General features: G+C 36.6%; 1 protein-coding gene and 1 long non-coding RNA gene across 2 annotated transcripts in view; both read left to right on the top strand.

Annotated features, from left to right (window-relative positions):
* Positions 1–11,377: 11,377 nt before the first annotated feature.
* The window catches only part of LOC101715084 (uncharacterized), a 37,029-nt gene continuing 29,135 nt past the window's right edge, over positions 11,378–19,271 (top strand). The window contains exon 1 of the long non-coding RNA XR_205403.3: positions 11,378–12,082. This is a non-coding gene — a long non-coding RNA (uncharacterized LOC101715084). The remainder of the gene's footprint in view (positions 12,083–19,271) is intronic.
* Positions 12,107–18,984, top strand: LOC147825807 (endogenous retrovirus group K member 25 Env polyprotein-like). The gene is given in 4 exon segments (XM_087183547.1): positions 12,107–12,364; positions 12,446–12,721; positions 15,767–16,225; positions 16,897–18,984. Coding segments are annotated over 4 exon segments (1,491 nt in total). The 3' UTR covers positions 17,395–18,984.

Genomic DNA, 19,271 nt, shown 5'->3' with positions numbered 1-19,271 from the left:
CCTCAAAATAGGTAAAAAAAAAAATATGTATATATATATGGAGTAATGGAATAGGTCATGATGAGTTAATGATTTGTGAACTGGAAGTTTATAATAATCAACCAGGATTGAGGTATTAGCAGTCCAAATATACCAGAATTGCATGAGTACATCAAGGACAATAGTACAATCTGTCAGGTGGAACTGGAAAAATCAAAGATAATAGAAGATAGGGCTGAGATGTGGGGTTTAAAAAAGTGGAATTTAGTGAACACTTCTTTATATGGAACACTTGACTGCACTACTAATCACCTCCCTCTGTCCCATAATCACATTACTGAGCTTCTAAGACTGCACCACCAACAGAGCAGTAAAAACAAGAATCTTCTCAAGAGAATGAGTGTTTGGAAGAACTAGGTTGATGTGTGTATTCTATCCTAGAAAGAAAATCTATTGCTTTGGGTTTTTTAAAAAAAGTTATTAATATGTGATTGCAGTACATAATTATTCCATTCACTGTATGGAATTGGTATATGTACAGAATATGTTTCAATTCTTTTTTACCCTTCAATCCACTCCCTTTTATTTTCCAGCATCAGATTAATTTTCCTATCTTATAAGACTTTATAAAGTTAATTATCATATATACAGTTTAAAAAGCAGACTAATAGGCCAGAGAACATATAAACCACATAAGATAATTGTACTAAGTCAACTAAGTCAAGGTACACTGTTAGATACATTGTCTGTGCTGGATAACAATAATTATTTTTCTGTCTTTTATTCTTCCAGCACATATATATATATAAAATATGAAACTATGTAAGAGAAACAATAAAATATTTAAGCTTGTGTCTGATTTACCTCACTAAACATGTTAACATTATGGTCTCAAGACTCATCCATTTCCCTACAAATGACTCAAGTTTTTCCTTCTTTATGACAGAGTAATACACCATTATTTGTAAAGACTACATTATTTTTATCTGTTCACCTGTTGATGGATATGTAAGTATTTCAAAAATGTAGCTATTAGGAATTGAGCTGCTATAAACATCAGTATGCATACGTCACTGTAATATGATATCATTAACCCTTTTAGGAATATACACAAAAGGGGAATAGCTGAGTCAAATGCAATTTCTACTTTTAATTTGTTAAGGAATCTCAATAGTGATTTTCATAGTGATTGTACCAGTTTACAGTTACACAAACAATGAAGAAGAGTTCCTTTCTTTCCACAGCCTCACTAGCATTCATTATTTGTTGATTTCTTGATGGCAGCTATTCTTTCTGGAGATGGAATCCTACTGTTGTTTTAATTCACACTTCTTGAATGACCAGAAATGTTAAACATTTTCTCATGTATTTATTGGCCATTTAAATTTCTTTGTCTGAGAAGTATCTATTCATTTTAGATGTTCATGTATTAATTGGGTCTTTAAATTTGGGGGGACTGATTTTTTTTGAGTTCTTTATATATTCTAGATATTAGTCTTTTGTCTAAAGTTACCTGGTAAATTTTTTTCCCATTTTGTGGGATGTTTCTTCACTCTGTTTATGGTTTCTTTTGCTGTACAAAAGCTTTTTTGACTTGACGAGATCCCAATTATTGATACTTTATAGTATTTCCTATGTGATTGGGGTTTTAATCATAAACTCTTTGCCTATATCTATGTCTTCAAGAGTCTTACCTATTCTATCTTCCAGCAGATTCAGTGTTTCTGTTCTAATTTTAGATCTTTGATCAATTTCAATTTTGGTATAGTGCATGGTGAAAGATATGTGTCTAGGTTTAATCTTCAACTTATGGAAAGCCAGTTTTCCCAGCACTATTTATTAAAGGCCATCTTTCTTCCAGTACAGATGTTTGGCCCCTTTATCAAAGATAAGGTGGCTGAGTGTGCTTGGAGTTGTTTCTGCATATTCTATTCTGAATATTGCCCATACCATGATGTTTTTATCATGGTAGCTTTGTAGTATAATTCCAAGTCAGGGATTGTGATGCCCCCTGCCTTGCCTTTGGGCCCAGAATTGCTTTTGCTATTCTAGGTCTCTTCTGGTTCCATATGAATTTTAGGATTATTTTCTCTAAGTCTGTGAGGTAGGGTGTTGTTATTTTTATTAAGATTGTATTAAATCCATACAACAGTTTTGGAACTATGGCCATTTTCACTATATTGGTTCATGGCTACCTAAAAATAAGGGCTATTTCCATTTTCTGATATCATCTTCAATCTCTTTTTTCAGAGGACTTTAGTTTTCAATGTAAAGGTCTTTTACTTCCTTTATCAGATTAATTTCTAAAAATTAAGTGAAAAGTGTTGTTTCCCTAATTTCTCTTTCAGTGAGTTTGTTATTTGTCTTCAGGAATGCTATTGATTTGAATATTGACTTTGTATCCTGCTACACTACTGCATTTGATTATTAATTCTGAGTCTTTTGGTGGAGTTTTAGGGGTCTTCTATGTAGAGTATCGTGTCATCTGCAAATAATGATAATTTAACTTTTTTCTTTCCTATCCTTATTCTATTTTATTTCTTTCTCTTGTATAATTGTTCTGGCTAATATTTCCAGAACTGTATTGAATAGGAGTGGTGATAGTGGCCATCCTCGTCTCGTTTATGATTTTCAAGTGAAAGCTTTCAGTTTTTGACCATTTAGTATGATGCTGGCTGTTGGTTTGTCATAGATGTCTTTATGAGATTCAGATAAAGGCCTTCTATTCCAATTTCCTGTAGGGTTTTGTTTTTATATATGAATGGGTGTAGGACTTTGTCAAATCCTTTCTCTGCATCTACTGAGATAATCATATGTTTTTTCTCCTTAGATCTGTTAATATGGTGTATTACATTTATTGATTTACATATGATGTACTATTGCTGCATCCCTGGAATGAATCCTACCGGGTCATGGTGTCTAATCTTGAAAATTTGCTGCATTCTGTTAGCCAGTATCTTATTGAGGATTTTTGCATCTATGTGGATTAAGATGATTGGCCTGCAGTTCTCTTTTTCTTCTCTGGCTTTGGTTTCAGGATAATGCTTGCCTCCAGGAATGAGTTTGTGGGTACTATTTCCCTTTCAGTTTCACTAAATAGTTGGAGAAGTAGTACCACTAGATCTTCTCTAAAGTGGTTTTATAATTCAGTAGTGAATCCATCAGGACCTGAGCTTTTCTTTGTTGGTAGTTTTTAGTTTTGGATTATTTATAATTTTTATATCTTCTTCATTCAGCTTTGGCAATTTGCATGTATCTAAGTATCTCCATTTCTTCTGCATTTTCCATCTTAGTAGAGTATGGGTTCTTGAAGTAGGTACTAATGATCTTGAGTTTTGCAGCATGTGTTGTGATTTCTCTCTCTTCATTCCTAATTGCATGGATTTGAGTCTTTTCTTTCCATTTTTTGATGAGGTTGGCTACTGGTGTGTCTTTTATTTTATTTAATCTTTCAAAGAACCAACTTTATATTTTCCAAGTATTTTCCATTTGTTTGAAGAGTAAGTAGTTGGAAAAAAATTTTTTTCCATTCTCTAGACTGACTTTTCACTCTGTTGATAGCTTCCTTTCCTGTGCAAAAGCTTTTAAATTTGATTTGATCTCATTAATCTCTTTGTATTAATGAAAGCTGAAAGCAAAAGTAGAAGCTGAGAAAACCTACAGGTAGACAGTTTTGTGAACTGTTTACAACTTCATTCCTAAATGAAGAAAACCATAGGATGACAGCTATTCTCACTCCTCTCTGTCAAGTCAGATGTAGGCCTATTTGTTTGGCTTTTTTCTTTTTGCTCTTGTTTGAACTCATATTTCTGAGAGTTCCAAGAATATAAATGAAATTAAATCCAGCAAGTGTCAAACTACTTAGATGAATAGAACATTCTCTCTCCTAAATATTGTCAATTCTTATAAAGTATCCAAAAAGAAACTCCTATAAAGAACAATAAAGAAATATCAAGAGAATACTTTATGCATTTTTGTTAGTGCACATTTGTGGTACATAATGATTACATTAGTTTTGGGTAGTTGATATATGTTCATGACACATCTTAATTTTTATATCCTCTTCCTCTCTCCTCCCTTCCCTCTTCTCCTATCTCTAGATCCCCTTCCCATTTGTTAAAGAACTAGCTTCTTCTTTCTACCTGTCTATCCCTTATTCTGCTCTTTGCAGCTCTCATATAACATAAACCATGGAGATTGAACCTCGTATGTCTGATTTATTTTATTTAATATTATAAACTCAAGAAGCATCCATTTTTCTACAAATGACTCAAATTTGTCTTTATGTTAGAGTAGTATGCTATTGTATATACATTTTCTTTATCAATTCACCTGCTCAGACATAAAATCCATATAGGCTTCTGTTCTGTTGTTGTTGTTGTTGTTTTGTGAGAAAGAGTCTTGCTCTGTAGTTCAGCCTGGTCTTGAACTCACTAGAAAGCCCAGACTGGCCTCAAAATCAGTGCAATCCTCCTGCCTTAGCCTCCCAAGTTCTGGGATTACAGACATGTGTCACCATTTTTAAGCTAACTAGAGGAAAATAGGAACATTATATACAGATGAATAAATATGTTAACACCTTTTTCCTAAATAAAGCAAGATAGGAGACAGTAAATGTTTACAGTGCATAAAGAAAAAAATAAATCCAAAAGGAAAACATTATAAAATTCTTTATGTAACAAAAAGACACTTCAAAAATGAAGGAAAAATGAAGATATTACTTTGAACAAACTGAAATGTTATGTTTAGAGTTTAGCATTACTTCAAGAATGCTAAAATATTTCAAGAAAATTGTACCAGATAGCTGATGTGATCTCTTTTTGAAAAGGTGAATAGCAAGTAATGGTCATTATCTAGATAAATAGAAAAAGTCCCTTTGCAAAGTTGTTATATGTATATACATACACTTAAATCAATTTCAAAAACTATTGAATATTTAAAATAAAATGCTCTGTGGTGGGGTTATAATAGAGAAATAAAATGTGATGAGAAAAGTGTGAGAATGGAGTAAATGGAATCATACAATTTTAAGAGACTTATATCACTGTTCTTCAAATCATACAAGATTATTTGTGTCTTAGTGACTTTTTGCATTGCTGAGACAAAATGCCCAGTACCCAAAGTTAAAAGAGGAAAGATTTTTGTAGCACACATCTCACAGAGATTTCAATTCATACTTGGCTGATTACAAAACAGGGTGGCATGGCAGAGGGGCATTGCAGAAGAGAATGAGTCCACAATGGTCAGAAGGCAGCAAAGTAGCAAGTGATAACAGCAGCCCTCTTTCTGTATCTTATATTATATCCAGGCTACACCCATTTTCCACGGTAGCCCTCACAATCAGGTTGGCCCTTCCCAGGATCCACACCCAAAGCTAAGCCAAACCAACCAGTGAACTAATTTAGTAATCACACAGCCTCAATCCCAACATCACACACTCAATCCTAGCATCACACACTTAATCCTAGCATCACACACTCTAGATACAGCCCCTTGTGAAAAGTCCCACCTATAACCACATGAGGCTTTGGGGGAAGATCTAGACATTAGTTGTAACATTGGGTCCCTTGAACCCCCCAAAGACTCATGCACATTTCTTTATGTAAAAGGAGTTTAGCTCATCACCAAGAGTTGCCAAAGTCCCATTAGACTGCTGGAAAGTCTAAGTCTAATGTGGTCTCTGAGATTTAAGACAAACATTTACTGCAAACCCCTGTGAAAATGAAAAGAAAATTAAACACTCCCAAATCACAATGGCCCAAAATAGACATTCCCATTCCAAATAGGGGGAGAGAAAAGAATGGAAGCAAAGCAAGTTCAAAGTCCAGCAGGACAAACATTAGGTCCTGTATGTCCATATCCAGCTTCCAAGGCAGTTTGTGATAAAATAGCAAAAGATATTGGAGCAAAAATATAGGGATTAATGAGTCACCATGGTAAAACCCCATGTTGATGAGTCTACTGATGTTGACAAGGCAGGATGCTAGCTTTTGTTAAACTTTGGACTGCAAGTAACTCATTCCACAACTATTCTACAAGAGGAACAAACATTTTTGATAAAATTTAACTTAATAAATGAGCAATGTCTTGCAGTCCCAGGAGGTAGCAAAGAAGTGAACCCATCTTCTTTCTTTGTCCCCTCATATTTCAACCAGGCTACAAGACTTTTGGGTGGTGCCTCCCATTAATCACACCCAGAATTATGCCAAACCCATCATTGGACTAAATCAGCAATCACACACTCTTAATCCATATACACACACTAGATCCAGCCACTTCCCAAAAGCCCCACCTTTGAGCACAAGGGAATTTAGCAGCACATGAGGATACAAGCCATAACATTCCACCCTGGGCCCCAAAAGACTCATGCACATTCATTTATGAAAAATAAATGAAGTCCATCTCTAAGAGTTGCCAAAGTCCCATGAGATTGATGAAAATCTAAGTCTAATGTGGTTTCTGAGATTTAAGACAAACATTTACTGCAAACCCCTGTGAAAATGAAAAGAAAATTAAACACTCCCAAATCACAATGGCTCAAAATAGACATTCCCATTCCAAATAGGGGGAGAGAAAAGAATGGAAGCAAAGCAAGTTCAAAGTCCAGCAGGACAAACATTAGGTCCTGTATGTCCATATCCAGCTTCCAAGGCAGTTTGTGATAAAATAGCAAGAGATATTGGAGCAAAAATATAGGGCTTAATGAGTCACCATGGTAAAAACCCATGTTGATGAGTCTACTGATGTTGACAAGGCAGGATGCTAGCTTTTGTGTGATACAAACTTTGGACTGCAAGTAACTCATTACACAAGCATTGTATAAGAGGAACAAACATTTTTGATAAATTTTAACTTAATAAATGAGCAATGTCTTGCAGTCCCAGGAGGTAGCAAAGAAGTGAACCCATCTTCTTTCTTTTCCCCTCATATTTCAACCAGGCTACAAACCTTTTGGGTGGTGCCTCCCATTAATCACACCCAGAATTATGCTAAACCCATCATTGGACTAATTTAGCAGTCACACACCCTTAATCCATATACACACACTAGCTCCAGCTACTTCCCAAAAGCCCCACCTTTGAGCACAAGAGAATTTAGCTGCATATCAGGATACAAGCCATAACATTCCACCCTGGGCCCCAAAAGACTCATGCACATTCATTTATGAATAATAAATGAAGTCCATCTCTAAGAGTTGCCAAAGTCCGAACAGTTTCAGCATTGCTGAAAAGTCTATGATCAAAGTCTCCTCTGAGATTTAAGGCAAACTCTTAGCTTTGAGGCCCTGCAAAAATTGAAAAAAAGTTAACCTCTTACAACATACGATGACACATGATAAACATCCCCGTTCCAAAAGGCAGAAACAGGAGGATAAACAGGAATGAGACCAAGGCAAGACAAAAATCCAGCAAGGTGAACATTAAGTGCAGTAATTCCATGTCCAGAATTCAGGGCAATCTATGGCAAGATGTGATCTCCAAAGGGCTTTGGTGCCTTTCCCTCTAAAGCACTGCTAGTGCTTGTAGCTCTCATGGCTTCTCTCTTGAGCCTGCTTTACTTACTCCATGCAGTTTTCCTCAGACAATTCATGTTCCTGGCTTCTTTAAACTTCTGGGGTCTCCAATGAACCTTTGGCTTAACACTCAGAGCTTCACAGACTACCTTCTCAGAGGCAAACAGCCTGGTCTCCCCGACCTTCTTCTGAAGTCTGAATGAAAGCCTTCCTGACCCCACAACTCTTGGATTCTGCATATGCCTAAATCAGCCTCACATGAATTATGTAGCTACTGTAGACAGCTAATTTAGTTTGAAATATAGGTAGTCAGAAAGGGCTGGGCCTCAAAGAAGTCAATGCAGAAACCATGAACACATCACAACTGTGGCTGGAGGAACATGTTTTGAAGGCCAGGCTTTGAGACAAAGAGAACTGACTACACCCATATATTTCCCCTAGAAATGAACAGCAGTGATTGATATTCTAAGTAGGCATCAATCACCTGGATGGGGGACCAAAACCTTAACCTATTTTTGCTAGGCAAGTTCCCTGACCCATCCCTTCCAGGAAAAGTCCCTGTTAGTTTCATATATGCTGGCCACATGACTTGCTTCCCCATTTGATCCTCACTTAATCAATATCACCTAAGTGTCTATACCAGTAATCTTACTGGTTGACCATGGTTTTGGCCCATCTCAAAAATCACCTTGTGGTTTTCCATTGGATCAATATTACTTAAGTGACTATATTTGTAATCTTATTACTTGATTATAGCTTTGTCCCACCTTACACCTGCCTCATCTCATAAATTTACTCTAGAAAACTCCCTTGAGAAGTGGCATCCTTGGGTAATCCACTTTCTTGGTCCCCTTGTGTCTCTCTTAGACAGAAGCTATCTTTCCCTCAGTAAATATTTCCTATTCTTAACCTCCATAGTTCCTAGATTTCATTCTCTGAATTTAGAGAACACAAACTCAGTATATCAGACATCTAGTAGGATGGGAGTTATAATATTTCCCTCATATTATTTGGAGATCAATATATCATCCAATATATGCCTTACATCAATATCAAGATCTGCTGCCAGCTGGAGCAGGAGTCAGGCTTTCTTCTCTCTTGGCTATAGGGATTGAATACCTGGATTGCTGAGAAGTAGGATAACAAATCCTGAAGAAAACTTTCCCTTGGCTGCCACCATTTTGGAACATGGTGCTCTGGGGCTTCTTCTCAAAAGTCTAAACACCCCAATTACAATCAGTGAAATTGAAAATATAATTAAAACTTTACCAACAAAAGAAAAGCCCAGGCCATGATGGTTTCACCGCTGAATTCTACTAGACATTTAGAGAGATGTATTGCCACTACTCTTTAAACTCTTCAATGAAAATGAAAGGGAAGCAATCCTTCCAAATTTAATCCTGGAAGCAAGTGTTACTTTGATTGCAAAACCAGGGAAAAACACAACCAAAGAAGAGAACTACAGGCCAATCTCCCTAATGAACATGGATGCAAGAATCCTCAACAAGATATTGGCAAACAGAATACAGAGGGTCATCGAGAAGATCATACACCCTGACCAAGTCAGATTTACCCCAGGGATGCAAGGATGCTTCAACAAATGTAAATCAATAAATGTAATACACTATATTAATAGCACCAAGGACAAAAACCATATGATCATCTCAATAGATGCGGAAAAAGCATTTGACAAAACTGAATACCCATTCATGATAAAAATCCTACAGAAAATTATAATAGGTGGTCTTTATCTCAAGCTAATAAAGGCTATCTATGAAAAACCAGCACCCAACATCATACTAACTGGTCAAACACTGAAAACCTTCATGCTAAAATCAGGAACAAGATAAGGATGTCCACTATCATGACCCCTGTTCAATATAGTTCTGAAAACATTAGCCACAGCTATTAAACAAGACAAGGAAATAAAAGGAATAATGATAGGAAAGGAAGAAGTTAAACTGTCATTATTTGCTGATGATATGATACTCTAATTTGAAGACCCAAAATATTCTGCCAAAATACTTCAAGACTTAATAGACAGATTCAGTAGAATAGCTGGATACAAGATAAATACTCAAAAATCAATAGCCTTCTTGTACACAAATAACAGAGTCACTAAGAGAGAAATTAAGGAAACAATTCCTTTCACAATAGCATCCAAAAAATGAAATATCTAGGAATCAATCTAACAAAGGAGACAAAAGACCTCTACACTGAAAACTACAGCACTTTGAAAAATGAGATCGAAGAGGATATAAGAAAATGAAAAGAGGGCTGGGGACTTAGCTCAGTGATTCTGCTGCCAGCCTTGCAAGTGCAAGGTCCTGAGTTTGATCGCTGGTACCAGAAGAAAAAAAGAAAATGGAAAGACATCCTTTGCTCCTGGGTAGGAAGAACCAACATAGTGAAAATGGCCATACTTCCAAAACTGCTATACAGATTCAATGCAATTCCAACAGTATATTTGAAATCCCAACAGTATATTTCACAGAACTAAAGAAAACAATCCAAAAATTCATTTGGAACAAGAAGAGACCCAGAACAGCAAAAGCAATTCTAGGTAACAGAGACATGGCAGGGAGTATCACAATCCCCAACCTGCAACTATATTACAAAGCCACTGTGATTAAATACAGCATAGCACTGGCAAATAAACAGACCCGAGGATCAGTGGAATAGATTAAAAGATCCAGAAACAACTCCAGACATACTGAGCTACCTCATCTTTGACAAAGAAGCCAACCATCCTCACTGGAGAAAAGATAGCCTCTTTAATAAATGGTGTTAGAAAAACTGGATTTCAACCGGCCAAAGATCAAAACTAGATCCCTATTTTTCACCAAGCAATAAACTAAAATCAAAGTGGATAAAAGATTTAAATATTAAAAGAGAAACACTAAACTTACTGGAAGGTAAGTTAGGTAGAACTCTCAAAAACATTGTCATGGGAAAAGATTTTATGAACAAATTCTCAGTAGCATGGGAACTTGCACAAAGAATCAACAACTGGGATCTCATCTTATTAAAAAGCTTCTACACTGCAAGAGAAACCACCAACAGAGCTAAGAGACCACCTACAATGTCGGAAAAAATTTTTATCAGCTGTTCCTCAGACAAAGGTATACTATCTAGAATCTATAAAGAATTTAAAAAAAATCAGAACCCCCAAATATAAAAACCTGATTCAAAAATGGGCATCTGAAATGAACAAACATTTCTCAGACAAACGAGTAATAGCAGCAAATAAACATATGAAAAAATGTTCAACATCACTGGTCATTCGAGAGATGCAGATGAAAACAACACTGAGATTCCACCTCACTCCAGAAAGAATGGCTGCTATCAAGAAATCAACCAATAACAAATGCTGATGGGCTGTGGGGAGAAAGGAACCCTGCTCCATTGTTGGTGGGAGTGAAGATGGGTGCAATCACTGTGGAAATCAATATGGAGATACCTCAAAAAACTAGGATTAGAGGTCCCATTTGACCCAGTTATCCTTTTGCTGGTTATCTTTTCAAAAGAACTGAAAGAATCCTACCACAGCGATATATGTGCACCCATGTTTATAACAGCACTGTTTGTAATAGCTAAAACTTGGAAACAGTCCAAATTCCCATCAGCTGGAGACTGGATAAAGATGTGGTTTTTCTATAAAATGGAGTACTACTCAGCCATAAAAAATGAGAAACTAGAGACATTTATAGCTAAATGGATGCCCATTGAGGCCATACTCTTAAGTGAAATAAATAGGACACACATGTGTAAATACCAAATAGTTTCTCTGGTGTGAAAAACTAAAAGTGTAAATAAGGTTCAAATTGTATAATTTATAATGTGAAATTGGAAGAAAAGGTCTAAAGGAATTGGGGAAGTGGGAAGGGTAGGGGAAAGGAAAGAAGGGAAAAGAAAAACTATGAGAAAATGAAAAAAATGGAAACAAAGTCTCTGTAAGTAGGGAAGGGTGGAGGGGGTGAAAGGAGGGCAGGGTAATGGGGAAAAAATAAGAACTAAGATACATTATGTAAAGGTACAATGTGGAGGATATGAGAAGTTCTTGGGCCCTCGAACAGCCTTGGGAAGACAGATTGTCCTGCTGTCTGTGGCAGGCCCAGATAGAGAAGTTAAAGATAACTTCAGAAGGCTGTTTGTCGATCCTACAGTGTTCAATCCCACAGTGTTCTGCTGTGCTCCCTTGAGACTCTCAAATATTTGCTTGGTATAAGCATAGATAAGAGAAGCTAATCTTTTTAGAAGCTTTAAGTAGCCAAGATGATTTAGATAAGATGCACTAAGATTAAAGGAGCATAGATGGTTCTTTAGATGCTTTATGCACTCACAGATATAACTAGTGGTTAGTTAACATTGTAAATTGTTAATGATTGATGTATCCTACAGAAAAAAATGTATAAAAGAAGATTACCAATAAACCTGGCCTTAACTCCACACAGAGTTCTGGTCCCCGTGCTCCTTCATTTAATAGGTTTCGTCGGATACTGTCTTCAGGTTCCAGTCTCCCACCAAGGAGACCCCAACAAGTGATGCCTGAACAGGGACCTGAACATAGCGGCTCAGGCTGTATCGACGGTAAGAGAAACTAACAACGGGGTTATGGGGCAAGCACAGGGACGTGGTGCTGTTTTTACTACTTTAGTTCATCATTTGTTGAAGACACAAGGTCCCCACATGTCCCGAGCTCGTATAAAAACTTGTTTAAAAGTAGTAACAAAATATAATCCTTGGTTTCCTGATACTGGAACATTGGAAGATGAGACTTGGGTAAGGGTTAAACAAAATGTGGAAAAGGCTTTGCGACAGGGAGAGAACATTCCAGTCGACTTTTGGCCTATTTGGGTTCTGATTCCTGCGGTAATGAATCCACTTTCATCTGAAAGGACATTAAAGAGGGAGGAAGTTTACAATTTGGCAAAATGGTCTTTTCAGGAATAGGAAATACCTGATGCAGAAAAGGACAAAGTTAAAAGTGAAAGTAAAAATCTGTTTCCCCCTCCGGGACTGGCATCTCCGGAGGATTTGATTTCATTCCATGATTCCCCAAAAGCTTTAAAATCGGGATCGAGGGGTGAGCAGCAGCGCTCTCCTAGCTCCTCATCAGATTCTGAAAATTCTGATTCTGATCTAATTCCTGATCCAATTGCTGATCCTGATTATTCTTCTGATATTATTAAGCTTACAGTCAAAAAAGGGTCTGGGGATAAACCGAAAGTAAAAAGAGTTGCTTCCATTCACCATCGCGTTTCTGATTTGTTTGCTAAATTGCTCAGATAGAAGGTTCAGACAATGATAAGCCTTTTCTTTTTCCTGTAATTAGACAACCTGGAGGTCAAGGAAGTATTGTGCCTAGATATGAAGGGTTTGATATTCAATTATTACAATCAGTTAAAAAGACTGTTATGATGTATGGACCTCATTCTCAATTCTCTAAAAAAAATGTTAAATGGGTTTGCGAGATCAACTGGAAATTTCATTCCTTATGTTTGGATTACAATAATTCGAGTTTATTAAAACCAGGTGAATATATGCAATGGCGTATGTCGTATGGAGACTTAGTTATACAAAAGGCCCAAGAAGGGCCGGGGATTTAGCTCAGTGGTTCTGGCACCTGCTTTGCAAGCTCAAGGACCCCCCAAAAAAAATCCCCAGTACCAAAAAAAAAAAAAAAAGCCTAAGAAAATACAGCTCGTAATATTGGAATAAATTATGAAATGTTAACAGGAATAGGACAGTTTGAAGATGTTGCTCAACAAATTATATTACCACCTATAATTCATGATCAATTACAGGAAATTGCTTTAAAAGCTTGGGATCATACTTCCCCAGAGGGAGAACCAAAACAAAATTATGTTAAAATATATCAAGGGCCTAATGAACCTTATTCTGAGTTCCTTGACAGATTAAAAATGGCCATATCCAGGGTAGTGGTTGGAGAACAGGCTTGCAGACAGAAAGATTGCTGGCTTTTGAAAATGCTAATGAGGATTGTCAAAAGGCTATATTACCCATTAAAGAGACAGGGACATTTTGGGATTATTCAAAAGCCTGTCAAAATATCGGTTCACAATCTCATAAAGCAAAGATGCTTGCTACTGCACTTATTGAGATGACCTTAAAAAATGGTTGAGGTGGATTTACAGCGCTATGGGTTGATTACAACTCCTGATAAAATTCAAATAAAATCCCCTTATCAATATCTTGGATATATCATAAATCAAAAACAAATTATGCCACAACTTATGAAATTGGATTTATCGCATTTAAAAACATTAAATGATTTTCAAAAATTATTAGGTCATATTAGTTGGATTCGCCCATCCTTAGGAATTTCTTCTATGGAATTACATAATCTTTTAAAGATATTACAAGGAGATTCAGATCTAAACAGCCCTGGAGAGTTAACACCAGAAGCACAAAAGGAACTTATATTGGTACCAAAAAAAAAAAAAAGAAATAATTTATAGTTAGGATAGATTTATCTAAAGCTTTCGATTTAATAATTTTGCCTTCTGAAGGTACACTCATTACATTAATTGCCCAAGAGGATCAACCTGTGGAATAGATCCATGCAAAACATACACAAAAAAGAAATGTTGTTCCTTATTATGATTTAATATCTCTTCTTGTTTTTCAAGGTCGATCCCGAATCCATCAGCTCACTAGAGCTGAGCCAGCAGTAATAATTTTTTCTTTTAATTCTGAACATTTTACTTATTTATTAACTTTATCCACAGCATTTCAATTATCACTTTATGCATATTTTAGTCAAATCGGATACCATTACCCTTCTGCTAAGATATGGGAATTCTTTAAGTATACTCAGTGGATTGTTGATTCAGTTGTTTCACCACATCCTCTTTCTGATGCTCTTAATATCTTTATTAATACTATTAGCAGGGTTGTGCTGCTATATGGTGGGAAAAAAATTATAAGGTATTTCCTACTCAATATTCTTCTGCCCAACAAAATAAATTGTATGCTCTTATTCAAGTTCTAAAGTTGTTTCCTTTAGCTATTAATGTTATTACAGACTCTAATTATGTGGTGTATGTGACTAAAAATATATTGACTACTTTCTTAACAGTAAGACATCCTGTACTCTTGGAGCTCTTTTCTCTCCTTCAGGAACTTTTATGAGCTCGTTCTTTTCCAATATACATTACTCATATAAGAGCCCATACAGGACTGCCTGGCCTGTTAACATATGGTAATAAACAAACTGATAAACTCAAGAGAACTATGGTATTTTTTGTATCAGCTAAAGATGAACATATTCATTTACATACTAATGCAGAAGGACTACATCAAAAATATAAGATCCCTTATTCTCAGGCAAAACAAATTATTCTTCGTTGTCCTATTTGTCGCCCTTTACATATCCATTCCCTCCCAATGGGTAGTAACCCTAGAGGAAAACAACCTAACGATATTTGACAGATGGATGTCACCCACTTTCCTTCCTTTGGTAAAATGGCTTATATTCATGTTACTATAGATACTTATTCTTCTTTTATGTGGGCTACTGCTATGTCCGGTAAACCTTCTGGCCATGTTATTAAACATTTAATGGCTTGTTTTGCTGTTATGGGCACTCCCCAAATTCTGAAAACTGATAATGCTCCTGCTTATACTTCAAAAATATTTCAACAATTTTGTAAACAGTGGAAGATCCAACACATTACAGGGATTCCTTATAATCCTCAAGGTCAAGCTATAGTAGAAAGAACCCATAGAACTCTTAAATTACAATTACATAAATTAAAGAAGGGGGAATATGGGGCGTACACAGAAAAGGTAGAGGATTTGATAGCAAATACACATTATATTAATCAAAAGGAATATAGAAGAAAGTTATTTAAAATGTTATAATCACCACAAGAATTATTAAATATGGCTCTGTTTATTTTAAATTTTTTGAACTTACCACAAGGGGAGACATTAACTAAAGCAAAATTACATTTTCAGGAAACCACACTTCCTCTGGAGACTCCCCAACCAGTTTGGGTCCAAACTTTTGAAAAAAATGTGTGGGAACCTGCTCAATTATTAATTCAGGGTTGAGGTTATGCTTGTGTTTCTTTAGAGAATGGATCCAATCGAGAAATATGGTTGCCTCTTTGGAAAGTAAGGCCCAGGGAAGCTGTGGTATTCAAATTCCCAGAGCCCAGCCCTGAGGGAATAAAGACAGCCTTGAGGGGAGGGGCACCCCAACCTCCTGTTCAGGAAATGGCAGCTCTAAAGATCAAGGGAAACTGAAAACCTTGGGCTCCTCGCTATCAGGTTGATCCTCCCACCTGGGGCCAGATTAAACTTTTGACTCATCGCGCTGGGCAAATATTGACACATACTTCTTCTTCTCAAGCACCTGAGAACCTGTTTTTGGCTATGATGGCTGTCGTGGCTTGTGCTTCAACTGGAGTGAGTGCTTAGGATCATCATTATTGGGCTTATGTTCCCCATCCACCTTTATTGGAAATTGTAGAATGGAATGAGGTTGGCCCCTTAGTTTATACTAATGAATCTACTTATTTACCTCCTCCTTGGGGAATGGGGATTCCCACCTTTCACTCTGAGGAGGGAATTCCTTTCAATACTAAGACTGAGATGAGACTTAGCACAAGTAACACCATCTTGTTACAGGCCCTCCATCTTGTCCCTGTGGGTTTTGGGTTCACTACAGGACACAGAGTTCCCGGAATGTACTTATTTATCTGCTAAGACACCATGGAATGTACCATTGTTTCTGTGTAAGGAACACCCTGTTTGCTAAGTAAAGAACATCTGCAACCCCCACCCCCAACCATCCCCTAACTGCAAAAATTCTGCTTCTGTAGTTCTGCTCACAAGCACCCCTGCAGCCCCTATAAAACCTTCCAACTCCCTGAGCTCGGGGCCCTCTCTAAGCTTGTTTCCTTGGAGGGTGCCGTCTGGCCAGACTAATAAAGGTCTGTTTTACTTTTCCAACTTGTCTGGTGTGTTCCCTCCCGGGTGTTCTTCGCTGCAGTCAGCTCCTCGGAGTGTTTGGTAAGGCCCTCGGTCTTACACAATATTTCTCTGGTCTATGAGTCACTGCCTCTTTGTTTAGTGGAGGATCCTGCTTGTTTTAAAACTCAAGAGTGGTGGTGGGCTTAAATCCTCCCTCCTGTTCCAGGTTCCTGTATGATTATGGGAATGTTCACAGCAATGTCATTGGCCAGATCCTATAAATATACTTATAATTCAAAAGGAGGGTCATATCCAGTGTGTAAAGGATTTTCTTATCAAAACTATGTATATAAACATAAGCCTAGGTGGTCTCCATGCCGATCTCCCCATGGCAAATTATATTCATTAAGTAATTATTCTATAATAGATAGAGGAATGTCCAAGAGGAGTGTTTTTAAATAATTGTAGTGATGATTATAAAATTTTGTTATGTGATTATGTTACACAAGTTAGTTGAAATCAAACCAGACTCTTTGGATAAAAATCATCCTAAAGGTCTTATGGCATGGCATGATGGTGGACTTTCTCCCCCTCGACACAGGATTGTTTTGAATAATGCTTTTTTGGGACCAGAACAATGGAAACTGTGGAAATTGGCTGCAGCTACACAACCTCTTGAATTATGGACTGGGAATTTTTCAGGAAATAAACAAAGCTCCTCACAATATCAATTCCATAAAAAAAAGGACATTTCATTTGCTGCCTGTGTTCAATTACCTTATGTATTCGCTTTGGAAAAATTGAAAATCAAGGAAACCTTGAAAGTTGTTATCTGTTATAATTGTACTTTACATACTTGTGTTCACTCTCATCTTGATATTAATCTCTCTACTGTGTCACTGTTGATTTTGAAATCGCGTATGGGGGTATGGGTCCCTGTAAATTTAGAAAGACAATGAGAGGAGGGACCTATGGCAGGGCTTGCCCACCGCTTGTTAAAACGTTTAATACATAGATCTAAGCATTTCATAGAATGGGTATTTTAGGAATATTAGGACTTATTACTATTTGTGCCACTACAGCAGTAACAGGAGTTGTGTTACAACAGAGTATCCAAAATACTAAATTTATACAAAATTGACAAAAAGATTCACACCAACTGGGCCACGCAAACTTCTATAGACAAAGATATACATAAACAAATTGGTGAATTACAATATGGGTTAAAATGGCTTGAAGATCAAGTGATGGATATGCAGCATCAATTAATGTTAAAATATGATTGGAATTCTACTCAATTTTGTGTAACTCCTACAAAATTTAATGGCAGTAAATATACATGGGACAAAATTACATTTCATTTACAAAATTTAAGAGGAAATTTTACCCTAGATGTAAAGGAGCTCCAATGAGAAATATTTGATACTTTTAATAAACAACTCCTGATACTTCTCTTGGTACTTTAGCTGATTATATGGCTGATCAATTAAGTGGTTTGGACCCACGAAGAATAATTCAAAATTTAACCCATAGCATGGAGAGTGGGCTAATGGTTTTATTGATTGTTATTTACATTTTTGTTATAGAATACTGAGTCCTCCAAAGACAAATAATTCAACCTCAGTTATGTGCTACTATTACTGCTATGCTTGCTATTTTAAAAACAATGCCTCCTACAGCTAAAATAATTTAAAGAAGGGGGAATTGTGGAGGATATGAGAAGTTCTCAGGCCCTTACACAGCCTTGGGAAGACAGATTGTCCTGATGTCTGTGACAGGCTCAGATAGAGAAGTTAAAGATAACTTCAGAAGGCTGTTTGTCATCCCACAGTGTTCTTCTTCTGTGGTCCCTTGAGACTCTCAAATATTTGCTTGGTATAAGAATAGATAAGAGTAGCTAATTCTTTTAGAAGCTTTAAGTAGCCAAGATGATTTAGATAAGATGCACTAAGATTAAGGGAGCATAGATGGTTCTTTAGATGCTTTATGTACTCACAGATATAACTCCTGGTTAGTTGACTAACATTTTAAATTGTTAATGATTGATGTATCCTACAAAAAAATGTATAAAAAAATTATCAATAAGCCTGGCCTTAACTCCACACAGAGTTCTGGTCCCCCATGCTCCTTCATTTAATAGGTTTTGTCAGATACTGTCTTCAGGTTCCAGTATCCCATCGAGGAGACCCCAACAGTACAAGATCCCAACGATGAATGTAACTCTTTTTATACCTAAAATGTACCAATACACTGAATGAAAAAGGTGAAATACTTAGGAATCAATCTAGCAAAGTAAATAAAGGACCTATGCATTGAAAATTATGGTACTTTGAAAGAGGAGATCAAAGCAGATATCAAAAAAATGAAAGATATCAGTTGTTCTTCAGTAGGAAAAACCAACATATTGAAAATGGCTGTACTCCTAAAATTGTTATACAGATTTAATCCAATCACAATCAAATTACCATTAGCATGCCTCACAGAGCTAGAGAAAATTTTCCTAAAATTCATTTGGAGCCAGAAGAAACCTAGAATAGCAAAAACAATTCTGGGCAACAAAGGCAAGGTGGGGGTGGGTGGGTGGGTGAGGGGGTGGATCACAATCCCTGACTTAAAATTATACTACAGAGGTACTGTGATTTTAAAAACAAAAACAGCATAGCACTGCCAAAAAAAAAAAAAAAAAACCAGACCTGAGGATCAATGTAACAAATTAGAAGATGCAGAGACAACAACAAACATACTCAGTCACCTTATCTTTGACAAAGAGATCAAACACATTCACTGAAGGAAATATAGCCTCTTTAATAAGTGGTTTTGGAAAAACTGGCCAAAA

The sequence above is a fragment of the Heterocephalus glaber genome, unplaced genomic scaffold (genome assembly GCF_053883595.1).
Source record: "Heterocephalus glaber isolate CG9 unplaced genomic scaffold, H.glaber_assembly_v1.0 deba00001481, whole genome shotgun sequence".
Classification (NCBI taxonomy): domain Eukaryota; kingdom Metazoa; phylum Chordata; class Mammalia; order Rodentia; family Bathyergidae; genus Heterocephalus; species Heterocephalus glaber.
This window is presented reverse-complemented; position numbering and strand designations above follow the sequence as displayed.